Genomic DNA, 27,787 nt, shown 5'->3' with positions numbered 1-27,787 from the left:
AAGTCAATACCATGCGCTCATTAAACCTTCCTCACCCGCCACCTCTGTGCACCCTGGCGGAGCAGGAGGGCGTGTCCTTCATCTGTCAGGCGGGCCTGTCCTTCATCTGTCAGTTTGTGGTTTTCAGCCAGTAAACCTCCCTTCTGCCTTTCATCAAGGCAATCATTTGTTAAAATGGAGTATTTGAAATGCATGACAGATGTGGCAGTTAAAATTGAGATCACAGCGGACTGTGCGCTTGCTAGTTGTGATCGGTCGCATCAGCGCTTATAGCCTTGTTTCACAGTGCCAATCAGTGCACACCAGGGGCTGTCCCTGCAAGTCCGAGGGCATGCACTACTGCCACCAACCAGCCAGGTGAGAGCCCTGTTTACATTCTGCCTAATGTAAGTATAAACCAGAGGGGAGGTTTGTCCCAGTACTCACACAACTTTTCAGGTTGGTGGGGGTCAGTTTCAGTGCCCCCTTCAGTCACGCCCACCCCGTCATGGCTCATTACCGCCATGAATGACACCGCCATAGGGTTGAATGGTCCAGTGAACTGTGGCTCGCTTGATTCGAAGAGGTACAAATGGAAACCTTGATCTAGAAAATGTTGTTTGCCCACTTTTGGAGGAAATGTGTCTGGCAGCGTTATGTTACTATGTGAAGAACCTGGCATCCCACACTCATTTTATTTGATTTCACAGAGCTCAGTTTTGAAAGTCTAAAATGGGAAAGTAAGGGCCCTGTAGTGTAATTGTGGTTTCTTTGAAAACCGGGAGTGCATATTACACGGCTGCCGGGCAATGGTTTGAGGAACGCTTACATTTTATATTTTAATAGGTCCCTGGATTCAGGTCATGTGATAACATCTTAGCAGTAACTTGTTCATGTTTTTTAAAAGATTGATTTAATTGAATTTTTATTAGATTTGTTTTGATTTGAGAATTGACGTAAGTTTCTGAGAATTTGTTCCTGTTGCGTATAAGGAATATCCTTTTATATTCTGATATTATGGCGGTACTGATATGGCTAGTTTATTTGAATGAACAAACGGTCATAATACCATAGAAGAGGTGCTGGCAGTTGCTTGTTTATAACCATTTTTTGTTCTTGCCAAGTTTTGCTATATATAAAACTGGTAATAGTGATGATGTTGACAATCCCAGTCTGTGGGAATAGAGGTGACCTAAAAGGAGGATGGGGACACTGGAAGAAGCTTCATTGGGCATATCTTCTGATGTTTGTCTCCTGTTCTTGTATAACAGAGATCATTCCAGATATGTGGTTCATTCCAAGTAATAAGGTTAATTGAGGATAAACTCCCATTCTGTGTAATGCAAGTTTTTATGTAAGGGCTCAGATATCACATTGCTGTCTGTCGGAGGTGTATATTAAGGTCTCTGTAGGGGCTCAACATTAGAGGTGTTCGTTAGCTAAAGGCACGAAAGCTTCTTTTCCTGTGATGCGCTCTATCGCAGAATTGTATCATGAGGTCTTGGTTTTTTTGTTGTTGTTTGTTTCTTGTTTTTGCTAACTAATTCAGCGTGTTGAAATAGTCTTTACTTCCCAGCGTGTAGTTCGAGGCACGTGGAATGAGTTAGGCGCATTTGATTTCATACAGGCCGGTTAGAATTCTCTGCACAGTTGAATGAAATGGTTGTATTATGCTCTTCGTATGTTTAAATGAGTCCTGCATCAGTCAAACAGATAGGTTAGCCCTAAGGGATCCAAACAGGCTTGTGTAATCAATGACTTGTCAGTCTGGAGAATTAAATGGATGCTTTGTATTTTGGAAAAACGCTATGTAGGCTAGTGTAGGCTATAATTAACCTTTTGTGATCCACTAATTGTATTCCCAGGAAATGATCTCCCCCCTTAAAAAGTGTTGTGGCATATATGAAAGATCGACTCGATTGAAAAATAAGACAATGCAAATGCTTTTTCCTTTCCCCCTGGTAATCCCTACCTCTTCCACCGCCTAAACTCATGCTGCCGTGTACCAGTTTCCGTGTCAACCGCTCCTGCTCCGGCAATGCTGCGTGCGCTACCGGGCAGCTCGCGTCTCCATGGCGACGAGAGGAGACTTTAACAAATGCCCCAGTTTGAATTTCGAGCTCGTGGGTTTGTGACTCCCAGCAGGGGTTTTTAATGGAACCGCAATAACATCGACTGCAAGCCGTCGTACCCATGGGCTGATAACGCCCCGCAATTCACAGAACCGACTTTCTTCATTTCAGAACAATGCCAAGGAGTCCCGCTGTGCCGTGCGCACAGCAGTCTGGAGCGCTCCTCGGGAGAAATATGATCTAGCCGGAATGTGAGTTTCAGGGGAGACAAACAACGACACGAAATACCAAAGCCGAGCCGTTTAAAACGCTGTAACCGTGATAGGCCGTGTGGCTGTCCGTTGGGCGTGCAGCAGCATTGAAAGCGCGGTCGGTTTCATTTGTTGTGACAAACAGTGGGGGGGCGGAGACTGCTTATTTAATGTTGGTCACGGCATTCAGGGGAGGTCAGGTATTCCCACCCAAACAGTTTGCCAAATGAATGGCTGTTGCCTCCAACTAAAGAAATATGACTTTTGTGGTTGAGGAGAAACAATTGGAGGCAATAGCCAATCCTCTGACAAAGCTATTTTGGTGGGAACACCTGAGCTTCACTGAATGCCATGTCCATTTTGCCAATGCAATGCCAGGCTATTTTGCCTGCGATTACAACTTGAGAAAATATATTTTAAAAATATTCATGCAGGTTGAGGAGAAGAAATTGAAAATTATCTGGTCGGCATTGAAAAGATGAATGCATATATCCTTTTGTTTTTTTTTCTAGAATGTGCTCTTTCATCTCTCTGGCCTTTCTGTGATTGGCTGAGCATTGGCGTGTGGAGGTGCGTAGGTGTTACGCTCGATTCTGCATTTTTCCTAGATGACTTTGTGTCATTCAGGTTTTGGCCTTTATTTCTGTGTTGTTTATTCCTCAGCTTTCAAACCTGCTCGTTTCCTCTGCAGCCCCACCAGGGGGTCGATTGCCACCGGCGACGCAAGGGAGTTGTGCGCATGCATACAAAGGGCTTCAAATGACTCTTTCTGAAACTCTTTCTTAGACTGTGGCTAAGACAAGACATCAAATATCAATCGCCATGGTAAACAATAGACACAATGTTGTTTTTTTTATCCTTGTGAGTAACAAACAACAAATGGCCTTAGTCGATCTTCTCGTACGCACACTTATTACCCTCTTGCAGCACGACATCTATGTTTTAGCAATTAACACATCTGAGCAAAAGCAGTTCGCATTATCAATAAGGTTCTTTTAAATCAGTGACTGTAGATTTGCACTAATTCACCAATGTCTAGGCCTACATTATTAGTGCTGCTTGTTGCAGTCATTATAAATATTTATTTATTCTTCCAGATTTTCTTAATGCCATTTTATTATATAAAATCCCTGGTTCCGTCCCTATTTTCTGTATCTTGGAAACCATCGCGCCTCGTGTTTTGCCAGCTACTGCGTCTGTGCACGTTAACCAAGGCTGGAAATTAATTTTCAGCGGATTTGTTTACTGTCAATCATTCGCCGTTTTCAAATTTTAATAGAGCCATTTACAATGAGGAACGGTGCCGCACATCACTTCACAGTGAGTGTTTGCAGAAGGAAATGCATAAAGATAAAAGTGGTTTGCCGGTGCGGGAAATGACAAATCCCAGTTATGAATGTTCTGATCAGCAAAAGATGGGGAGTTTAAGATGAAGTCCCTGATTGGCCTACTTCCTGTAGAATCTTCCTGTGCAAATTAAGTTAATCACACCTTTTGTTGAACGCACCTGGGGGGATGTGTGTTAGGGTAGCTAAAAGAGGCAGTTGGTAAAAATCCTCTTTGCATCATCGTCTCAGACTCGTCGGTTCTGTTTCGCCTTCAGACTGATGCGAGAGGACATTTAAAGCTCCCGTTCCTGTCCTGATGAGACTTTCGGGCCAGCGTATGAAAGCGCTTTGAATTAAAGCGTAGCACGACGAAGACGGGAAACTGCAGACACCGTGACCCGAAATAAGAGACCGAGGACACTTAAGCGCCGCTCGAAATGGCTCAGTCCAGCCAAATAGTCCAGTAAAATCTCTGCGGACCTTGCTGTTTGATTAATTTATGCGACGCTTGCAGAAGCGCGCGTGGAAGGGAAAGAGGCTTCGCTCAGAGTGTGCAGGTTGGTTTAGCCTAATGGCACGCAGTTTCAGTTCTTACTATTCAGTATTCATAGTTTTTCTGCGGCCGTTAATTGGTCATGCTACGGATGCATCTGCCCGGTCTGATAACTCCAGGGGCCTGGGAATGGGTCGCTTGATGTTCCCGTCGAATGGAAGCGGTCCTCTGCCAACCGTTGCGACCGCTAAAGCATTGTCGCTATTGCTGGCTCTGGTCACAAATAAATGTGAGCCTTCAAAAGAGGGATTCTTGTAGCATTTGGACATCGATACGCTGGTGACTGTAACTGCATGTCACTTATTACATTACAGGCGGTTAGCTGATGCTAAACGTTAAGTACCTTGTGACCTTCGGTTACAAGACCCACACCTTACCCATTACACTACGGTGCCATGTATCCATATCCTGTGTAAATAGATCTTCATTTTTCTGAATTAACTGAGCCTTTGTGCTGTTATTTGTTTGTTTGCAATGTTGTTGTTTATCTATGAATAGAATCATGCAATGGTCTAAACCCCCAGACTTAGGGATCTATGACACTAGTCTGAATGTAAAATGCAAGGCTACACCATTTTCTTCTTGCTGCTCTATGGTGCAGATTATTTTAATCTCCATCATAGTCAGATACACCCTTTTCACAAGCTAAATCCTTACCGTGTGTGTGATAGAGCAGGGGAGGAGGGGAGAGGGGGAGTTGGTCTGTGTGTAGTCTGTGTACATATGCACACACTGACATCTGTGTGTGTGTGTGTGTGATAGGGTGGGGAGGGGAGAGAGGAGATTGTCTGTGTTTAGTTTGTGTACATATTCACACACTAGCATCTGTGAGTGTGTGTGTGTGAGTGTGTCTGCACGTGTGTGTCATCCATATGTCTAAATTTTAGGCTCAGAAAACAGAAAGAGAGGGAAATGATCGAGTGGCAGAAGGAAGTAGACTGAACATGGAGTGGATTGGAGAGGTGAAGCTATGGGGATGCAAGGAGAGCGAGGCTGGGGACTGCTGAAGCCCTGGCAGTTTTTAGGGTTATTAATAAAATCCAATAGGAAGGTGGATTTTATTAGCACCCAGCTGTCATTTTAACTCCACCCCCACCCCCAAACCCCCGTTTGGCACCAGCACACTGCAGTGCGCGTGGGTGGCTTTGGCCCAGGCTGTGCGCTCGGAGCCGGGCAGAACCCTGAACCCAGAATGCCAGGCGGATCGTCGGTGAGTAATGCTCACACTCGAGCCTCCTGGGTTCCCCCTGCGAACAGTGCTCAGCGGCCAATGGGACTAGGTGTGAGAGGAGAGGAGCCGGTCTGTTACCGAGTTAGGAGCAGTGCCGCTGACGAAGGCGCCATTGCGGCTCCTGAGCGATGCGCTGTGCTCTGAGGGCCCTTCACGCTGATGGGAATCCGCACTCGAAGGTTGGAGGTCTGAGCCAAAATGGCAGGGCTAAGTAGACCGGTGGGAGAGACGGAAATGGAATCGCTCCCACGGTGTTGCGGTATGTTTCGGCTGAAGCCTGTCAACTTTAATTTGAGGGGGCTGGGTCGGGGGGCGGTATTTTTGCAAAAATAATTTCTCCAAAGGTTTTTCCCTTTTTTGACTCGCTTGAGTTATGTTGACATAAATAGTTGGATGTGACTTTGTCAGATCCTGGTATGCGTGTGTGTTGATAACATGAGATATACAGTACATACTGTGCACTTGACCCTGCTGCCTTGAGTGACTGAATGACAAGGTCACTTTGAAGATAATGATGGATGTAGATCACGCCTCCAGCTCCACCCCTTTCCTGCTGCTCCCAGGACAGACAGATAGACAGGCAGACAGAAGTCTCCTTTCATAAGCACCTCACCAACTCGTAAGCCCTGTAGGAACCATCCTCAGAATTAAGGGATAGGTTTAGAAGGAGGAGTCTAGATGAAGGCGTGAGAGCAGAGCAGGGAGGGCTTGTGTGGCTGTGCCTGATGACCTATCAGGGTCCAAGGAGGAAGGGCTGCTAACTGTCTGTCACTGCAGGAGCAAGCAAAGCCCCCTCACAACTGGGAAGGGCGATAAAAAACTACCAGAATATTTGTACACAGCTGTGAAGCATAAACCTGTGCAGCTGTTCAATGAACATAATTTAGGCCTGTGTGTCAGCACTGCCCTCCCTAAAACTGTTCAGAGAACCTTCTAGAAGTTTAGAGAGCCATTAAGTCTTATTATGAAATGGCAATCCGTAGAATTACTGTGACATACGGACCCCATTACTGTCTGTATCTGCTACAACTGCTGTAAAATACGCTATACAAATAAAATTTGATTGATTGATACTCACTCTAGCTAAGGCAATTGTTGTCGGCTGAATGAAGAAAAGTAAGGAAGTAATGGACCAATCATCTCTTAGGCCGGTCCCCTCACTGACTTTATGTAATTTGATCAGTAATGATGTCTCCCTGCCAACACAAAATAAAGAGTTCATATAGTCAATTCATGGCAGGGGAACCAATGTTGCAGATTATGATGGGGGTTTTTTTTTGGGGGGGGGGGGGTTGCAATTGACATCTGAAATTACCCCCACAATCAGTATCTGCAGAAAGCGGTATGACAGTAGTACAGCGACACCTCCGGTGTCCATTATTGATTCAGTAAAGAATGATGCCAAATGGTTTTGAAGTTGGTAGATTCTCCTCCTCACCATTCTGTTCCAAAGTCCCCACCCCCACCCAAAATTGTTTTCCTCTTGGCCCATCCAGAACATTCTCAGGCCCGTTCTCTGTGGAAAAACTTGTGTGATTTTCAGAAGCAGTTTGTCATTCCTTGCTCCCCATGTCAGACTCGGGGAGGATGTGGCATTTTGCCCGGTGCGGAGTTGGAACGCCGCTCGGACACCGGTTACGGATTTTTCCTCACCGGGAGCGACGTTGCTCGTTACCTTCCGCCCCTTCATCGGCTTATGAAATTAAACTCTGTCAAGATGGCCGCTTTTCCACTGACGTAATGCGATTACCACCATCGGCACCTGCTCAAGATGAGAAGATAACTGGATTAAAAGGAATTTTCTCATTAGATCAGTTGTTAAATCATACTGGCAGGGTGGGGGGGGGGCTGGCGGATGGGGGGGGGATGTGTACTGCCATTGTGCTGACAGATTCATCCTGCCAAAATGCCATTGCTCAGAATAACATTCGGGTTTTTGCCTTCAGGCCTTCCTGTCCCGAACATGGGGGATCGCTCAGTGTGGGGAGCGTTCTGTTGCCTTAGCCGTAAATTACGGGCTCCAGCCTGGGAAGATAAACATGGCCGTGTTGTTTTCTCTGACTCTCTCCTCCGCAGCTGTCCCTTCCTGGCGTCCAACCTGACCCCGGCCATCCCCGCCGTGGGCGGGGTCCTGTTCGTCTTCGTGATGGGCATGCTGTTCAGGGCCAGCTTCAGCGACCCCGGCGTCCTGCCCCGAGCCACGCCCGACGAGGCCGCCGACCTGGAGAGGCAGATCGGTAAAAGCCCCGAATCGTCCCCGCCCCCCTCCCCTCCCCTCCGTCTGTCCGTCTCTGTCAGCGTCCCTTACTCTCTGCCATGTCAATCAATCAGCCAGTCGGCTCATCCCTGTTGTCCCCGGCGGCCAATCCGTACGGCAGCTGGTGTTGTTTGTGTGGCCGTAATTAAAGCCTGATGCTGTGCTGATTGCAGTTAGCCTGGTTCAGTCGTTTGGCGCCCGTCAAAAACCGTTCTGCCTCCGCTGTCTGGCCAGCGCGAGTGAGTTGGCACCGCGACCGGCTGAACGCTGCATCGGTACTGAACGCAGTGCAGTGTTGAGCAGAGGGCCAAAGGGCTCTGGGCCTGAAACCCCAAGTAAAGCTCTGTTGGATTAACTCGAATTAAATGTCCTGTAAGAATCTGATTGTGTGAATATTCAGTTAAGTACAGTGTGAGAAAGTATGGAAGCCTGACACACGAGTAGGATTAAAATCCTGTGCTGGCAAACGGTAAGTCACATGCAAAATCGCCATCAGAGCCTCAGATCTCGCCCTCCATTCAGCCCTCATACAGTGATGCCCTATGACGGACACCCCAGCTACCCAGCCATTGAAAAAAGATAATTATATCACAACAATAATTCAAAATGGAAAATAGATTTTAAATACCTTGTATGTATGCCATGGCCTATATTATTGCAACAGAAAATAGCTATTAGTCACATGTGATCTAAAACCGTAGTACGAGTATTGTCATCGATATCCATTTCCTGTGTGTAATGGGAGAAGTAATGGCTGTAGGTATGAAAGCACATTTATACAGCATCTGTTGCTTTGGAGTCTGGGTAATTTAAACACTGGCCTGAGGGGAGAGCCTGGAACGCCCATCCAGACAGAATGACTTATTTTTCACCTTGTTTTCGTATAGAAGTTAAGAGAGGCCTATCTACTGTAACTGTGCGTCTGTGATCTTGCCGCTTCACTATTTGGTCTTGTTCATCCTCAATTTTCAACTCTCCGAACCATGAAAATAAAAAAAAGTTTAAAATAGACCCAATAAAACACAAATATTTTCATAAACAAGGAAGGAAAACAGACCAGCATTACACGGTTTAATTGCCTTCGACGGCTCTGACAAAATTAGGCCACCGCATTCGTGTTTTGGCGCTGTGTGACGTTCACCAATAAAACTGAGAAAATGAACTCATTGTTCGCACTTCCCGGGAACGATATTCGTGTTTTGCTCATAGCTGTCCGAGACTGCGCTCAAATATTTTTAGCCTGCCGCGAATTCCTCTCATCTTTTGAGCTTGTCTGTCGTGGGGATGTTGGGTTGTCTTCTGAAGTCGCTGCTGAATTTTTTTTTTGGCTCCCTAGATATTTTACTGCAGAACTGAGTTGTCACACCGCGTTTCAAATACCTCCACAGCAGGATCTGTTTGTCACACGGTGAGACTGACAGAATTCTCTCTCTCTCCCTAAGAGAGGTGACTAAGCAAAAGCTGTCTGTAAACTTTAGCACATGCTTGTCTCGCACTGGATTCAGTCATGACCTGAGTAATAATCATAATCATCATCATCATCATCATCATAAGCTTTAATATTTGTACAGCTCTTAGGAACATGTGTATAAAATGCTTTACAGTGACAAACTGAAACATAGGGGCCAGGAAATATTGAGTTTCCCTTTGCCAAGACTACTCACAAGGGTGTCCCACTTCTCAGAAGTCTGTCGTTTCCTGCCCCGTATCCTGTTTCTGCTCTTCCCTTCCGTAACGGGGAATATTTTCACGTTACATAAGCAGCGTTTTTGCTTTCTTGCGCAGGCAGAGCGGGGCTGATTAAAGGAACCTCGTTTTGCGGGAGGCGAAGCTGGAACCCGTGATGCACTTTGAGTCTGAGGAAGGCCGGAAGCGCAGGTTTTTGAATAATGGCTACCAGCTGCGATTGCACGGCCGACAATGTAGACCTTCCGGAACATTCCTCGACTGTGAACCGTCCTTTTTTTTTTTTGTCCACCTCGAGCTCCAAGTCGGTTCCGAGGAGTTCCTAGGTGGTTTTGCTCCAGACTAAACAGATTCCCTCACCCTCCTTTTGAAGGAGACATTTTATGAGGCCTGTTGCAGCTACGGACGCAGATCTGTTTGGTTTAAACCTTTTATACATCCGTCATTCTGCAGCTGGAGACGTAACCGCCCTGTGCAGAGCCAGGTATGGGGATGGGCTCAGCTCCATGTGTTCAGGGCCTGTACGTCATTGAGATTGGCCGTTCACTTAATTTGCAAGTAAAACAAAGTTTTAGCCTAAATTCGAACTGAAACAGTGTTAGTGTTAGATGCAGTAGCGGAGCTTGAAATGAACGCAAACCCCAGGGTTAAATTCTGGTAGACTTCACTTTGCTGTGTCATTTCACCAGCCGTGCCAGCCACTTTGATGGGTTTTCTCCCATCCATCCCTTTGACATCATTTAACATTGGCTCTTTTTTTTCACACAGAGCTTCCAATTGGTGCTCAGAACCGATTGAGAGGGCACAAAAAATAAACAGCATAATTTCCCATCGAGCTAATTGCATCCCAGTCGTAGCTAATGTTTGTGCACAGATTGACTGCAGCCTTGACGATGAGATCCCATGAGCAGTACTTGAGGCTAAACGATCTAAAATCACTTTGCCTGTTGGACGTTTCAGCAAGCATTTCTGTGTCTGCTACCCAGTTCAACAGAGACGTGGAGACGCGTTGAAGGTGTAACAGTGGCTGAAAAACAGGAAAAGCAGCCAGGGGAAATGAAAAATAAAAGCCTGGACGAACGGACAGGACAGATGGGGCTGCTTTTGACATCGGGTGGAAGTGATGTAACGTTATTGTTCCGAATGCCATCTGTATGCCCGTGACAAGTCAACGAGTAATTAATCTGCGGTCAGGACAAGGACCTTTGCATTTGAAGCGGAAAAGGATTGTGGGAAGGGAAAGTGTGCGCATGGGTGTGCGTGTGCGCGTGGGGGTGTGTGTGCGCATGTGCGTGCGTGCGTGCGTGTGAATAAACAATAGCTAGGAGCAGTTCTCATCTCACTGCTTCAGGAAGCACATCAGTTATATCCCATTTATGACTAGTGGTGACTGCTGAGATCTCAGGGGGGTATTTCTCTCAGGACTCAGACCAAGGGAACGCACTCTTGCCCACAATGTGCATTTTTTGGAAGGCAAAAACAGATGTGTAAAGAGTTTAGCTTGAGTTTTTTTTTCTTCTTCTTCTTTCTGGGAATACGCTGCCCAGAAACGCAGACGGCAACAGACCGGTTAGCCCCAGACCGGCTGCTGGTGTGAGAATGACTAAATTTGGGCAGATGTTTTGATGGATTTCGGTCGCAGGACGAACATTTGGCAACTGTGGGGGGGGGGACCGAGCGTCTTCTATCAGACTGGCCGGCAGCCTGTACATCGAAAAGGAAGGAAAGCGTCATTGTTGAATACTACATTTTTATGTTTTTGACAGCCTCTGCCTTTGGCCTGTCTGTCATTTATAAAAGCACCAGGATATGTGACATCCTTACGTAACTTGTGTCAGTGAGAGAAAGTGAACTGATTTGCCAAGACTTTTTTAAATTTTTTTTTTTTAACTTTTGGCAGAGAACTTCGGAGGCTGTTTACGAATGGGAACGAAACTCAAGATATTAAAATATGCAAATCAGACCCGCAGTCTGTTCTTGTCATAACTTGCGATTAATCTCTTTCCAAAAGTGCACTAGAGTGATCTCATGCCTTCACGGATTATTTATGTGTACAGTACTATGGGTTATCGTTTCTGTCTGCGTTTGTGTCCTTGTGTTCTCGTATTCCAGGCTTGTTGGCACTCATACAGGCCTGGGTTGTGGAGGGGGGGGGTGTGTGTGTGTGTGGGGGGGGGGGGGGGGGGGGGGCATAGGGAAGTGGGTCTGTAAACAGCAGCCTGGTTGCCTGGGCTGGGAGTTCAAGGACAGCTAGGCCGTGTTGGCAAACGCCGGCCTGCCGCCCCCTTCCCATTGTCCGCAGCGTCTGTGAGGTTATCTGAATTCGTCCAGGCAGAGGCCATGCCCCCTACTATAGCAGGGTTGGGGCTGGAAGAGGAAATAAACTCCTCGTTTTCTTTTCCGTAAAACTCGATTTTCCCCTTTCATTTTTACCAAGCGGGGCTCCTGTCACAAGTGTCTCGCATGAATTATTAATGCTGTTTGTTTTTTACATTACGGGTGCTCCGTGTGTCCGGGTGGCCTCTGGTATCGATGGGTGGAGCTCTGGGAGTGTAGCCTGTGGGAAAGAGTGGCTTACCCCCCCCCCTCCCCCAACAGTCCTCCAGCTGCAGGGAACGGGGTAGAAGAACACGCGCATACGCTTTCCGTCGACCAGAGGTGTCCGAGAGGGGAGTTTCGCGGTCCCCTGCTGTGGCTTCCCAAAAACAGGAAGAGGAACCTGTCATGTGTTTCGCAGATGTGTCTGGGTGTGCCCCACAAGCCTTCGCCAGATATATCCCTTCGAGTGAAGGGGGAGGGTGTCACCAGGCCTGTGCACGCTGTCTAGAATCTCTGACATCATAAGTAACTCTCTAACGATCAGAACCTGTGGGATAAGCTAAAAGAACATTTTGAAAAATATTTTTATAAGCATCAGTTTAGGGGGGGGTAAAGGGGAGAGGGCAAACTGGCTGTATCCTTTGCCACCTAGCCAGCAACAGCTGACCAATGTGAATTGCCTTAGTCAAACAGGCCAGCTGTAATTTAATTCATCTAACATGGCCGTTATGCTTTTGTATAAGGTCTTTGTATAATCTGCATTTGGTGTATTTTGCATGTGCTTCATTACAGACTGACCGGTTGTAAGGGCAGTGCCTGTAAGGGCACGTCCTTTACGTGCATCATTGTGTTCTGATGGGCATGTGGTGTTGATTCCTTGTAGTGTTAGCTCCCACGCTAGTGTGAGCAATCACAGTTTGTCCTCTTCTCTTTTATGATCAGTCTCTCTCTCCTCTCCTCTCCTCTCCTCTCTTCTGCTCTTTGAGATTGTAAGGGCAACGCAGAATGGTTTGTGCAAATCCCTAGTGCAGGGTAATTGCAGTTATTTAAGCGGCACTATAGAATTTTCGTATGAAAAGATTTGCTCTCTAATGTTCAGGACAGAATGTTCTGGAATTCCACTTGTCCAGACCGTACAGAATAAGACCAGTACATGGCACAGGTTTTGTAGACAACTCATTTTTGTTGCTTTTTTGGCCACATCTCTCTCATCTCTGTCTAATGAAACACAGGAACGAAAAGGCTAGGATTGCTATCGCGTGGTTTATCTAAGCAGAGATCGAGTGGGCGTTCTCTTTCTCTGCCTGCCGGGAATGGGATTCATTCTTTGGCTTCTCTCTGCGCGCATCACCGCGTTCGAGCTCTCGACGCGCAAGCCTGGGCCGCTCCTGTACTGCAGCAACATATCGCCTCCACCCACGCCGCCACCTCCACCTCACCGGCCAGGCCTGTGTGTCTCTGCCCCCGGTCGCGAAGCGGACAAAATATGCAGCGATATCGCTGTCCTTGGGTAATCCTAACGTCGACGTGTGTTTCTAGAGCCGCTTTTCCGCCGCATGGTACCGGCTCGACTCGACTCTGCTCGACTGTACTCGCTTTTGATACCAGGTACTTAGTTTTCCGCTGCAGATAAGTACCCCCGTCAGTGTTAGCTGGTCGTCATTAGCGACGCCGCATGAAACTGATTCTCTCTGACCAATCAGCGGTCTGCGGTGTTTTCACATCGCCTTTTGGTATCGCCTCAGCTCGCTTGGAACCTCGACGGAGAGGCGATACCAAAAAAGAAGTACCAGGTACCAGGTAATATCCACAACTTCTGCCCGACGGAAAACCGAAAAAGTCAAGCAGAGTCGAGTCGAGTTGAGCCGGTACCACGCGGTGGAAAAGCGGCTTGATATACCGCGGTCGCAAATCCACGTTGCTATAGCCGCCCACCCACGATTCCCACTGCCTGCCATCGCTCAGACAGAGCTCCTCCAACTGTACGCAGGGTACGCTGCTACATTCGCTGGCCACGAGCAGACTAACCGCCCGGCTCGCTGCAAAAGCAGCCCTGGAACCGCACCACACCACACCGACGAGAGGCGCGTCGCCCTAGTTCCTCCATCGCAGTGTTTGACCGCGATCGCTCCGGCGTTGTCAGTGATTAGAACCGTCTGCTGGGTGACCTCGGTCTCACACGCGCCCTCCCGCGGGCCGCGAGCTCCGGCAGCACGTTCGCAGAGTTTTCGTAACCAGGTTACGGGGTGGGGAACCGTCGGGGGGAGACGCCGAACCGCAGCCCTCTGACGGGGCCTCTTTGGAGCGCGGGAGTTACGGTGAGATCGTCTCCCGGCTGAAGTCAAGCAGCACGTGAGCTGTCTGTGACCCAGCCGGATTTTCTGGCACAATCCATGCGAAGGACTTTCACTCAGGGTATAGAATGGTGGCGCCCCAACTGCACTAAAAGTATGAGGTCTCGAGTTGTGCTCTCCGGCTTCTTTGTCCTTTCACCCAGTTGCTTGATTTGGTGACAGTGAAACAGTCTTTTTGTCTTACTTGCTCCAATAATCTATTTGGTAGAGTGATTTTAAAAAATTGTTTTTTATAAAATGTTTTCTGATGAATTGCCTTAATTGTGTTATTGCATTTAATCATCATAAAAAGGAAGGTTTGCCATTTGGGTGGTGGGGTTGGTTTTCGAACCAAGGTCATTCCAGTAAAACACAAATGCAGGAATGAAATAGGTGTTCTAGTTCTGAATGTGTCCCACCTCGGGGTCCAGCCCACGTTGCTGTCGTAGCAGCGGTCCGCCTGGGCTGTGCTGCTACCGCGCGCATTCTCCGCCTCTCTAAGCCCTCTCCTCCCTCGCACTCTCCGTCCTGATTTACACGTAGCTGTCTGCCGTTACGCTAATTTCCCTGCTCCCCCGGTGCCTCTGCGAAGGAGAGGGGGGATGCTAATTAGCCTCGCCGTGGGCTGGCGGGGGGCAGGCCGTTTGAAGCGGGCCTCCGTCGGGAGTGGGAGTATCGACCGCGTTCGCGCGGGGCGGAAGGGACCCCGCGCGCTCCTTTTGAGCGTAATCTCCAGCCGTATTTCTCTCGCCCGCTCCACGCAAGCGCTTCCTCCTCCTCCTCCTCCTCCTCCTCCTCCTCCAGGAGAGCAGGTGCCGAATAACCTACCCGCCCACGCGCACTTCCTCCGCCGAGAATCGCAAAAAAAAAAAAGCCCGGCTATTACGCACGCCGCTCTTCAGCCCGCCACCGAGATGAAGTCACACGCTTAAAAAAAAAAAAAAACGAATTCACCGGATAATTCAAATTCTTTTTGGTCTTATGCAACGGCGCTTGTTGAGGTGCGCTTCGTTTTCCTGTCGAAGCTGCAGTGTCACCCTCACTGGCCCGCTGACGTCTAGTCAGCCCACGCAAAACTGTCTGTCTGTGTTTTTTTTTGTCAGCGTTCCTTTGTGTTATTACAGAATGTTGCATTTTTGTGCAAAAGTGTTGTGCACAACAAAGGCGATGCCTGATCAATGTTTTTTTTATTTCAAGAAGAATGGCACTATTCTCCGAATATGGGATGGTAAATGGACTGCATTTATATAGCGCTTTTATCCAAAGCGCTTTACAATTGATGCCTCTCATTCGCCAGAGCAGTTAGGGGTTAGGGGTTAGGTGTCTTGCTCAAGGACACTTCGACATGCCCAGGGCGGGGTTTGAACCGGCAACCCTCCGACTGCCAGACAAGCTCTCTTACCTCCTGAGCTATGTCGCCCCTATGGGACTTGAATGTGAGCCACCGTTTTCTCCTTTATTCAGAAAGCTAGAAAGCAGAGAGGGTAACAGAAGGGATCAGTGCTCGGCGCTATGATGGAGATCGAACCCCAACCCAGCCTCCCTACAGAATGCGCCACACATTTCACCTAAGAATAGACATGTCGAAATGCCCGAATGTAGAACTTGTCATTTTTTTGCAACAGTGTAATGCCAGTGTAGACGATCTGTCCCAGCCCAGCTTATTTCATTGCTCGTTCAGCCAATCTTCACTCTTCCCGAGGCTGGTTCAAAATCTAATGGGGTTTCAAAAAACGTTAAATGGTCCGGAAAATCAAAAGTCAGGGTGACCCTCTTCTTCCCCCGACGTCCTTCGCAGCGGCCATTTTAACGCACGGCCAGTTTGTTTAAAAAAACGCAGTTGTGCGAAACGAATGAATTTAAGCCGCGCTCAGCTGCGGAGAGCTGGGCGAGAGAAGGGGATCTTCATAGGGAGAGAGAGACTAGAACTTTTTCCACAAGTGGAAGCTCGTGTCAGCTTTTCATAGTAATGAGGCAGTGAGGAGATAGAAGCTCTTTCCAGTCTGGGCTGAATAACTGTTCATCTAGAACATTGAGTGGCTCCATATTCTATTTCCATTTGGATACATCGTATTCCCGGAACGAATGTTTAAAGTGCGGTTGTTCGAGCAGCGCACGTTTGAGGTGAACCTCGTTTGTCTCTCTCTCCCTGCGGCGTTCCCTCAGACGCGGATAACGGCCCCATCTCGGGGGGTTACCGCCCGCCCCCCCGGACCAAAGAGGTGGTCATCAACGGGCAGACGGTCAAGCTGAAGTACTGCTTCACCTGCAAGATCTTCAGGCCGCCGCGCGCTTCGCACTGCAGCCTGTGCGACAACTGTGTGGGTGAGTCTGTGTTTGACTGTGTGGGTGAGTCTGTGTTTGACTGCGTGGGAGAGGCTGTGTGGAGTAAGTCTGCGTGTTTCATTGTGCGGGTGTGTCTGTGTGTGTGTGTCTGTGCCCTTGTGTGAACAGCTCAGGTTTATCTGGTGTGGGTTCATCTGTGTGGGTATGTCTGTGTGTGTGTGTGTGTGTGTTAATGGCTCAGGTTTACCTGCTGTGGGTTTGACTGTGTGGGTGAGTCTGTGTGTGTGAATGGATCAGGTTTATCTGGTGTGGGTTTGACTGTGTGGGTAAGTCTGTGTGTGTGAATGGATCAGGTTTATCTGGTGTGGGTTTGACTGTGTGGGTAAGTCTGTGTGTGAATGGCGCAGGTTTATCTGGTGTGGGTTTGACTGTGTGGGTAAGTCTGTGTGTGAATGGCGCAGGTTTATCTGGTGTGGGTTTGACTGTGTGGGTGGAAATGTAACAGCCTGCGCTGTATAATGTTCATTGTGGTGAATCACACTGGGATTCTCTTTAGGGTAACACAGCTGAGGCAGAGCTGGAGGAGTTTTCGTGTTGCTTCAGAAAAACTGAGCGGTTACATTACTAGTGCCCACTCCCACTCACTCCCTCTCCCCTCTCTCTCTCTTTCTCTCTCTCTCTCTGCAGAGCGCTTTGACCACCACTGTCCCTGGGTAGGGAACTGCGTGGGGAAGAGGAACTACCGCTTCTTCTACCTCTTCATCCTCTCGCTGTCCTTCCTCACCATCTTCATCTTCACCTTCGTCATCACGCACGTCATCCTGAGTGAGTACCGCGAACCCGAGCGGCGGGGCTGGGCCGGCGACGCGCCGGCAAGTCGGCGAATCCGCCCACTTCCGCGCAAACGTCTTCTTATTTTTTATTTTTACGCAGCACCACTCTCCGCTGTGTGAGCACAGAAAACAAATGGAGCGGTGGAAACAAACGCTTCAATGACATTTCTTGGAAATGTCGAAACGCACTGTCATTAAGATTGGCTTGATAGGCTTAATCTTTAGAATTTAGCTTTCATCGTTCCGTTTAGAACTATTCCAAGTGCTTTTTTTCCCCATGCCTGAGCTCGGAATTCATCCGACAAAGCACATTGAGATGCTAAAATAATGAATTGTGTACCCTGACTGGATGCAGCAAACCACCTCTCCTTCGCAAATGCATTTCTGATAAATGTATTTCATGTATGTATTTGTACTTTATTTTCAGTTGTGAGGCCAACTTTAGCGTTGCCTTGACGCGTAAATAACTGCATTCCGGATGAGGAATAAATACGCGGTTCCGCTTTGAGGACACGGCTGTTTTTAGGGCGAGACAAACTGCCTGCCTGGTATGAGGGAAGCCGTTCCCCTAACCGGGCCTGTCTCTGTGATGGAAGAGGTGGGGCTAGCCTTCTGTGCGTGCTGCCGCACAACGCTCCGCCCCAAACCCCCCTACCTCCTCCAGCAGTCCCCCCTACCCGAGTGCTAATGACCGCATTCCCCAAACCTGGGGGGGGGGGGGGGGGGCGGCCCGGGACGTACGAAGGCCTAACGAGCATCGCTGCACGGGGGGTGCGGACGAACGCTTATTAATCAGTGCTTGGAAACCGACAGGCATCCGCCCCGTTTCATGGATTCATTTTTTACGTTTGTCAGTAGGCCTCATTACCCTGGCACCCGGAAAGACCTACAGCGCGTAATAAACGCACACGTGATGCGTCAGGCTATCTTGGCTTTTTTTTTTTTGTAAAGCGTTCGGTAATAGAAAAGATTACCGTTTTTCGGTGTTAGAGTCTCGTAAGTGCCTGGGCTCTTTGTGTTGTGTGCAGTCATACTGCAAGCCAGGAGATACTGAGCTCTGCTGCTGCTGCTGCTGCTCTGTCAGAGTTAATACGCTCTCTGCTACGCTAGCTGACAGCTAGCCTGTACCGCACACCTGTCTACTCCAATACATTCACCGCTCATCCCAGACGGCGCGTTCCGGAACTCCGGCAGGGCTCGGAACATTAAAGACGACGTTCTCCGTTCTGCCTTCTAACCCGGTGGCCGCTCGGCATCTGATTGGTTCGAAACGGTTAGGTGGCGGAGACGTGGGTATTGTGACGTCGCGGCGTCCTCGTTAAAGCTCTCTCCTCTGCCTGTGCCGCTCCTGCAGGGTCTCGCCGGACGGGCTTCCTCAGCGCGCTCAAAGACAGCCCCGCCAGATATCCTTTGTTGCCTGACTGCGCCGCACGCGTGCGCCTGCGTGCGGGTGCGTGTGCGGACCGCTTCCTCTGATGTTTTGAAATCCCTGCGCTTTGATGTTGCGGCGTGGATACGGTGTATGACAGAAACCTGACTTTTAAGGGACTAAACTTCGTCAGGCTCTGAAGATTGTCTTGCTGATGACACACCTGGAAAGCACTGACGGATGTAAAAAAAAAAGACAATGCGTCTCCTAATTGGCCGCCGTCCGTGTGCCTGTTACTGTGAAGTGCACGGCAGGTTTTTTTCTTTTGATTTTGTTTTTTTTTTGTGTTTGTAAAATCCTTGCTTAAGTAGGAAGGACATTTCAGAACCACGTGAGATGTACAGTAATGTCCTTGCCAGCGTGGTTTTAACACACAGCAGTGCAGTCTTCCCAGAGAAAGCAGACCAGCACACTAATTAAGAATACAGACCTGCAGATATACAAAGGCATAGAAAGCTGGAAATGCGCTTGTACATGTTCACATATTGTAATTGTGTGTGTGTGTGTGTGTGTGTGCGTTTGTGTATTTGTGGGTATTTGAGTGTGTTTGTGTGTGTTTGCGTGTGTGTGTGTCTGTGTATCTGTAATTGTTTGTCTATGTGTGTGTGTGTCTATATGTGGTTGTTCGTGTGTGTGTATTTTCGGTTGTTTGAGTGTGTGAGTGTGTCTGTGTATCTGTGGTTGTTTGTTTGTATGTGTATGTGTGTATTTGTGGTTGCTCGAGTGTGCATGTGTGTGTGCGTGCGTGCGTATGTATGTGGGCAGGCGCATACACACACACACCAATTTGAGATTGGGATCGACATTCCCTCAGCTTGACCTGCAATTACCAGGCAAGTGGGGAGAAAGCAGTAGAGGGAGGGGGGCAGCAGTCCTGAGAGGAAGACTGAGGAGAGGACAGCTGTCAGTAACTGTGCTTCCATCTGAGGGAGGTCACAAAACTGCTTGCACATCACATTAAAGCTGGTTTAATAAATCCTTAAGTGTCCCTTTGAAAGCAGCAGTGGAAGCTATGCGAGCCTCTTAATTCTGCCTGGTCAAGGTGCGGCCATATTGATTTTCGCTGCAGTGTTCTCTTCCTTGACTGTCCGCACTGTGCTGGAGGTGGTGGTGTGCTTCTTCTCCGTCTGGTCAATAGTGGGTCTCTCTGGGTTCCACACCTACTTAATCAGCTCAAACCAGACGACCAATGAAGATGTAAGTACCTGCCTTACGATTTCTTTTTTTTAATAGTTTAAATCACAGCTGCCCAACCTTCTTCCTGGAGATTTACCATCCTGTAGATTTTCACTCTGACTTTAATAAAGCACACTTTGTTCAACAGCAAGAGATGTCATTGAGCTGCTAATTAGTAGTGTCAGGTGTGTCAAATTAGGGTTGAAATGAAATTATCCAGGATGGTAGATCTCCAGGAACAGGGTTGGCCAGCCCTGGTTTAGTTTCTCAGATATCTCATTCTCACTGTATTGTAGTCTAGGGCATTCATAGCAGGCTGGAAAGTGAGTATTAATGCTGTTTGTACTGTGTGTGTCCTTCCCCCAGATTAAGGGAACGTGGTCGACAAAAAGAGGGAAGGACAACTACAACCCCTACAGCTACGGCAGCATCGTCACCAACTGCTGCTCCGCCCTGTGTGGGCCCGTCCCGCCCAGGTGAGTCCCGCAGGGTTTGTGTCCTCCCTCCATTCCCCCCCTCCCTCCTTCCCCCACTCGATCACTCGCTCCCTCCTTCCCCACACATAATCGTTCGCTCCCTTCCCCCTCTCTCTTCCTCCTCACACTTACTCACTCAGTCCCTTTCCCCCTCTCCCTCCCCACACTTGTTCCCTTTCTCTCGCTCTCTACACTTATTCCCTCACGCCCTTCCCCCCTCTCTTCCTCCCCACACTAATTTCCTCACTCCCTTCCCCCCTCCATCCCTCCCTCCCCCCTCATTCATTCACTCTCTTCCCATTTGTGCACGTGTCAGCACCCCCCCCCCACGTCTTTCTTTCTGAGAATCCGTCACCGTTCCAGAAAAACCTCCGCATCCGAAGGCCCCCCCTCCCCCCTCCCCACCCCCCCCACCCCCCCCCTCCCGCCGCAAACCGCGCCCGCGTCCGTCCGCCTCGTACCGCGGCGGCCCGGAAACAGATTAATCGCGCGTCTCGATGGAGAGGTGCGTTTGAGGAACGTCCCCCCCCCCCCCCCCCCCCCCCCCCCAGGCGACAGCGCTCCGAGCCGCGCACGCGGAACTTCCAGCCTTTCGACCGCTCGCTCGCTCGCTCGCTCGCGGTCGCCGACGAAACGCTGACGAAGGCCGGCGGCTGGAGCCTTTCTGTTCTCTAGCCCGCGCGCGCAGTTAGAAAATAAGAAGCAGAAAACGCGTTTTGGCGGCAGTATATATTTAGCACGCAGACCCTGTCTCCAAACGTCTCCCACACCCACGTTCCTGGGAGCTAGCGCTGGATGTTCCACCTGTTTGTACAGTTTGTACTGTTTTCCAGGACCATTTGCTCCTGAAAACTGATGCATGCTAACTGGAAAAAACGTTACAGGAGAACATCTACTAATTCGGATGCAGAAGTGCGCTCCTGTGCCCCGTGTACTCCTTGGAAAGAAAGCGTTAGCGTAGCGCCCCTGCGCGGCGTGTACGGGCTGAGCTCGTACGCGCTTTTCCCGCCCTCCTCTGTAGAGAGAGAGGCCGTCTGTGACATCACGCCAGCGAGCTCACCGTGGCAGAGGTCACCCCCGTCTGCGGTGCGCACGCGGGAAAAGCAGTGAATCACCGAGGAAACGCCTCCGGTCTCGAAAGGCCAGCGCGCGCTGTTCCGCAGCGAGCGTGGGCAGAGACTGATGGGCCGGGCCGCGGAGTTTACCGCTAAGGCCGGAGAATGTTTGGAGGGGACAGGTGGCATCCGTCTGCTGAGTGGCCCTGGGACAGGCCGAGGATCAGGTGTTCTGCAGCTGGAGTCACTCAGTCAGGGGCGCTCCGTCACCGAAACACACACGTGTACTCACCTATGCACACACACACGCACACACACACACACACACACACACAAGCACATACACGCACACACACACAAGCACATACACACACACACACACAAAACATGCGCACACACGCACATGGACACACACACACACACACACACACACACACACATGCGCACACACACACCTATACATGTGCCCGCATACTCACACATGCACACACACACACAAACACGCACACACACAGAAACATACATACATACATACAGTACATACACACGCACATACACACGCGCACACACAGAAACATACATACAGTACATACACACACGCACACACACACACACGCACATACACGTGTATGCGTTCTTATACACGGAGGCACTCTCTTTCTCCCTCTCTGACTCTCTCTGACACACACACAGACATCCAGATGAAAGCCTTTTTTTTCCTTTTTCCCTTATGCTTTCCTCACTCCCTTCCCTTCCCTTCCCGTTTATAGAAATAAAGCAAACATGATGTCATCGCCTCCTCGCTGATCTGCTCCCCGCTAGCTCCCTGTTATCTAACGGCCCGAGCTATGTCAGTGTTCATCCGTTTCTACGCTCTCCTCTCCGCAGTCTAATCGACAGGAGGGGCTTCGTCCAGCCCGACACGCCCCAGCCGGCCCCCCACACCAACGGGAGCACCGTGTACGGGACCACCCAGACGCAGAGCCACATGGTAAGGGCCCTCACCCAACCCACACTTCCTGAGCCAAGCGTAGATATAGAACGAGACTAGATTGTGATGTATGTTCCCTAAATGGAAACGCAAGTGGAACCCTCTTAAATAAAAGCCTGTCAAATATCTACGTTGTTAGGCAACACTGTGAGCTACAACCAGACCTTAAATCCGACATGCTTTTGATAGTCCAAAGTTATCTGCAGAGATCTGAGAGGATTTAGTGTCTCTCAAATCAGCGATTTGTTTCAAGGCCTGTTTGTGACCTTATCTAAATGGGGAGGGGTTCTAAGCTTGTAGTATGCTGTCTAGAACACTCAGTTGTTAAAGTACTTAACTTGCATTTGATTGGTGTCATGTGTATTTTCTGACCATATCTTTAAGTTCACCCCTGTCCTACTGCCCTATAGCCAATCTGCCAGGCATTTTAATTTTCCATATCATGGTTTGTCCTGTGTAGAGACTCTGTGGGGTTCTTTGCCTAGCACTACCCTTTATCTACTTGGTCTTGCTAATCATCATGCTGATTGGGGGTGAGGTGGAGTTAGGATGGTACCGAAGCAGCCAATCAGCCACAGGTTCTGAGAAAGACCGTCAGAGGGCAGCCCCGCCCCCCTCGTTAGCGCGGTCTGTGGCTCACGATGTCATTTCCTCGCTCTTCTTCCTCTGTGGTGCCTGTCTCCTGTGAACTTTCCCCGCCGCCCCGTGTCAGCTGCCTGTAACCAATCGCCAGAGCTGTTTCTGTGCCTGTAACCAATCAGCTGGGCTGTTTCTGTGCCTGTAACCAATCGGCTGGGCTGTTTCTTTGCCTGTAGCCAACCGCGAGGCCCGTCTCTGTGCTTCAGCCTTTGATGTCAAAATGACTAAATCAAAGTTGCGCCACCAGGCAGGTTGCCGAGTGCATAACTGAATGTGCGTTACGATAACGATCCCCCAGAGGCGGTTCTGTCTGAGAGGAATTTCCAAATACGAAACACATGCTGGAGCAGTTTAAGACGTTTCGGGGAAGGCACACGCACGCTGAAGTAATTCACAACACTTTAGAGCACGCCTCCGGATCACGATCGCTGGAGTAAAGACAGGGACGCGTCTTTAAACTGGAAAACAGCGCCCTCCTCTGGCCGTGGCAAACCCACCCACTGGAGCAGAACTATGCTCCGTGGAAACGGAACTGTGAGACGTCAGAACCCACCTAATGATGGAATAAACCGTGGGAGAGAAGAACAGTCAGTGTTGTCTGTTCCATTGCTAAGGGTGGGCGTTCAATGCCCACACATGGAGCATAACTGCAACATTAAAGAATGTGTCCCCTGGGGTTCTACACTGTACTAATGACAGGGGTGTAATCAGGGAAAGTCACTCATTTTGTCATTAAATTAAAATGTCTCAAGTGTCACGAATACAAGCCCAGTCCTTCAATTCCTTATTTTGAACGCGTTCGATTCTGCGGATAGTGAATGGTGAAATTGCCACCGGTTCCTTTTCTGATAGTACTGCCTTCATTCAGAAGCTCGAGTGATCCTCAAATCGCACCCTCCTGCTCTGATTGGCTCGGCTTTTAAACAGTAGGCCACTCCAGACTGTTTTCCACAACCAGCTGGCTTAACAGTCCAGGTTGAAGTTCGAGGCCTGTTGGCTCATCAGCGATGTTTAGCTACGTGCTTACAGGCCTTTGGATTGCTGGACGATGTGTTTAGATGCTAAAGCTCTAATGCATTAGGTAATGGTTGCATAATGCGAGTCTAAACTACTGCAGTGCCCCTCCCAATCTGGCCACATGGAAAAGATGTTCCACACCAGAGGACTTCTGGGAAAAATACTTTAACCAATGAAGCGGAAATATTGGTTTAAATAAAAACAATAGCGTAAAGATTCTGGGAATTCAAATAATGAGGTCTGGCTTCAAATATGGGACTGTCATCACCCTCAGAACTTAAACATTTTGGGATTCAGCAACATAATGGCTATAGCTCAAAGTACCAGCACTGTTTTCAGCAGCAAAGCCGCACTTGGGGAAAACATGAGAGGACCTCGGGTCTTTTTGATGCAGTGCGTAATGTGAGGTCGCAGCCATCTGCTTCAGTTCCGTCTCGAGCCTTCCCTGTTCCAGGGGTAAAAACAAGAAGGACAAAGCCTGTGCTCAGAGAAGTCGAGTGAATACGGTGAATGTTTAACGAACAGACTCGTTGTCGATTTGCCGTTTTCGTAGCTGATTCACTCCAGGTTCTATTTACGAAACGATCCCACGGATACACAGGTGCTCGTTGTGCAATTATCCCGGCGACCAAACGCGTGAATCTTCTGTGAAGGTGCGCCGTGAAGGCCTCGCACTTCTACCCTGACACGGGAGTTGTCACCTCCTACCCGAGGAAACAAAGATTTAACTGAAGCTCTTGAACATGACAGCCTGTCAGTCTCCGTTCCCATGGTAACAGCTGACAGGCTGGCGTGGCTAAAGTGGTTGGGGAGTAATTTCACTGCGAGCGGACTGATACCGGCGTAAATTAAACAAGCCATAGCAACGCTCCTCGCTGTTGTATTAATGTTTGTTCATCCTTTATTGTAATAAAGTGCTCTGCCAAGATGTCAAGTTAGCTGCATGCTAAATTGAATTAGAGAGGAGTAATGAACACTAACCATGAGGGTAAATGAGGCACCTGGAGGTCGTGTATTAGTTTGCTGCTCCATCTAATGATGGACTGGTTGCTCGTGATGGGCTGTGGAATTAATTAAATCTTTGCGTCTTGAGAATCGATACATGATTTGAAAATCCACCACTGTGTGGAGATTTGTGCCTATCGGATTGGAACATAGTGGATGGTGGATCGTATTGGCTGGGTGGGGGGTTTGAGATCGGCCTGGGGGAGCGGGGGGATTTGTAACGCATGAGAACACGTGCATACGCCTCTTCCCTCCCCTGGTTTGGCTCACCCACAGATGCGCTGGCGTATTAGGGACAGAGCTCCAACTCCACAGTGCTCCACCCACACCCTTCTTCACTTTCACCACCGTACAAACTCCCAGAGGGTGTTCAAGTGTACTGACAGACACATTCAGGGATATCTGATAGTCCCTGTAAATCCATTGTTAAAATCCAGTATGTGCGTTTCTTGATGGTAGATTTTGTTACCTGCATTATGAATGGGGGGAGGGGGGGGCGGGCTTGCATGATGTCACTAACCACTTTCTTCTTTTCTCTTCCTCCACCTCCACATACCCCTTCTCTTCATATTAACCCACGCCCCCCCCCCACACTTTGTATATTCCTCTACCCACCCCCCCCCTTCTCTAACCATGATGGATGGCGTCCTTCCTCGCGTTCCCTCTGCCCCCCCTGCCTCAGTGTGATCAGGACCAGTGCATTCAGAGCACCAAATTCGTTTTGCAGGCCGCGGCCACGCCCCTGCTCCACAGCGAGCCCGTCTCCGCCGGCGGGGAGCCCCCCCTGCCCGGCAGGACGTCCCTGGGGGGCCACTGCGCCGCCCTGGCCCCCGGCCACCCCTCCCTGCCCACCTCCACCACCAGCCTGTGCTGGGAAGGGGACCATCACCACCAGCACCACCCTCACCCCCACCCACACCCCCACCACCACCACCATCATCCCCACCCCCACCCTCACCCACACCCGCACCCGCACCCCCACCACCACATGCGGACCCCCGAGGAGGCGCCCTCGCCCCCCGGCGTGCTGCCCTGCGGCCAGGCCCCGCAGCTGTACGACCCGGCCAGCATGGACTCGCTGCACGAGGACTCGGTCCGGGGCCTGGTCAAGCTCAGCTCCGTCTGAGAGGACCCGCATACGCTGGGACCCGCCGAGCTGCTCGTCAGGACAGACTGCTCTTCCGCGAAATGTTAATACGTCCATACGAACAGCACATAACCGACTCGTACTTTTACTTTGTAGATTTTTTTTTTTGTATTTTTTTGTAACTCTTTCCCAAGACTTGCCTCCAGAGATGCTGTCGGTTGGCAATATTTTTAAGGTCTTGGGAACATCTCTTGGGAAATGATGAAGGCAAACGCACGCCCATGATGCATCTCTGCGGGGTTTGAGAAACACTGCCCTGCGTTATCCGTCCTTGTGCCAATCAACCATACACCCCCCCCCCCCCCACCCTCCTAATTCTGTAAGGGCTGGATACCAAAATCAGCAGGAAAACTCAGGGAAGCCCTGAGAGTTTACCCAACCCCCACCTTCCCCACCCTCCCCTCATATCCCAGTGCCATTCAGCCCTCTCTTCACAAAAACCTGCTAGATCTTCAACTTCAGCTGCCCCGCCTCCGAATCGCTGATACCTCCTGGGCGTGGCACCCCAGAAAGCTGGAGCCGGGGCCGGCTCCGGCTCAACTGTCCGTCACGGAACCTGACCCGCCCACTCCCCCCCGCCCACCAGCTCTCTGTCCCGCCCCCCAGCCCCCGTGCTGACGTTGTCGGCGATGGATCGGTGATGCGTTGGCGACGCCGTCACACTTGCCCACTCAGAACAGGAAGCCTTTTTATGCATTTCCAATTCCTGTACGAGCCATTACGTGCGCGCTGAAAACCGGGAGGGAGGAAGGGAAAAAAAAAGCCAGAAATGGTCAGCTTTGAAGTACTGGATGTTTCTAGGCAACCAGAAGGCAGCGTGACAGAGAAATGCTCAACATGTTTAGAAACCGATTTTTTTTCTCTCTCTCTCCCCCAACGCGTCACAAGCCTGCCTGTGCCGTTTTATTTTTAAAAAATGGAAAAACCGCCTCGTTGATCACCGACGGACTGCCTTTTCTATTTCTAAAACTCTTCATGCTGTGGGGAACGTGGTTGGCACGTACTTCACTGTATCGTGTTGCCTGTCGTTTGTACAGTAATGCTCATATCCAAAATTGTGGTGTGCCATACAAAGAACTTTTTTTTTTATTTCCTTCCAAATGCAATATTTCCTGTGAATATGAATGAATAAAATTACGACTTTTATGAAAAGATTTTTGATTTCTCTCCAGGACGTTTGCTTCATAAAATGCGTTACAGCATTGCCTGGACTTCTGTCACTATTGCCTGAAGAGTGGAACTAAAGATTTCTGGATTAAATGACAACACCACACACGGTAATGGATACTGGAATGTGCTGGAAGCTTAGTTCGTGCTCAAAAGAATATGTTCCCTGTGTGCCAGAAATGCTTCCATTTTCGCAAATAAATCTGACAATGTAAGCCTGAGGGAAAATACACTGGTTTTCTTATCTTGTTAAAAAAACAAAAAACACTGAAGATAGCTATCTGCTCTGTTATAATGTACATCAAAACCTTATGACTGGAAAAGCAAGCTTCTTTTCTCTGTGGCAAATGCTGAGAAATGCTCCTGGTTCAAGACTGCAAGCCTTTTCCCCCAGTGCTATTTATAAGTCCATTTCTATCCATGATGTCTAGCACCCTCTAGTGTGCACTAGTGAGAAGCTGTTGGATTTCGGTCACATGACCTTGATAGGAAGCTGGGGGGACAACAGCAACACTCTGCTAATATCACTTTACTGCAAATGGCAAAAACACTCAGGC

At 49.3% G+C, this 27,787-nt stretch overlaps 1 protein-coding gene across 3 annotated transcripts in view; it reads left to right on the top strand.

Moving 5' to 3' along the window:
* The window catches only part of LOC118230106 (probable palmitoyltransferase ZDHHC14), a 29,124-nt gene extending 1,664 nt beyond the window's left edge, over nt 1-27,460 (top strand). Inside the window, exons 1-9 of one of the 3 annotated variants that reach the window (XM_035422882.1) lie at nt 2,904-4,187; nt 7,491-7,651; nt 16,176-16,334; nt 16,983-17,120; nt 18,483-18,531; nt 19,652-19,754; nt 20,100-20,209; nt 22,153-22,255; nt 25,599-27,460. In XM_035422882.1, the coding sequence (XP_035278773.1) occupies nt 7,561-7,651; nt 16,176-16,334; nt 16,983-17,120; nt 18,483-18,531; nt 19,652-19,754; nt 20,100-20,209; nt 22,153-22,255; nt 25,599-26,042 (1,197 nt within the window). In that variant the 5' untranslated portion in view covers nt 2,904-4,187; nt 7,491-7,560 and the 3' untranslated portion in view covers nt 26,043-27,460. Of the gene's footprint in view, nt 1-2,903; nt 4,188-7,490; nt 7,652-16,175; nt 16,335-16,982; nt 17,121-18,482; nt 18,532-19,651; nt 19,755-20,099; nt 20,210-22,152; nt 22,256-25,598 lie in introns of those variants that run through there. The other 2 variants (XM_035422881.1, XM_035422880.1) reach the window with 2 other exon arrangements.
* The last annotated feature ends 327 nt before the right edge of the window (nt 27,461-27,787 follow it).

Source organism: Anguilla anguilla, chromosome 6 (genome assembly GCF_013347855.1).
Source record: "Anguilla anguilla isolate fAngAng1 chromosome 6, fAngAng1.pri, whole genome shotgun sequence".
Classification (NCBI taxonomy): Eukaryota; Metazoa; Chordata; class Actinopteri; order Anguilliformes; family Anguillidae; genus Anguilla; species Anguilla anguilla.
Note: the sequence above shows the minus strand (reverse complement) of the source record. Positions and strands in the feature narration are given on the sequence as shown.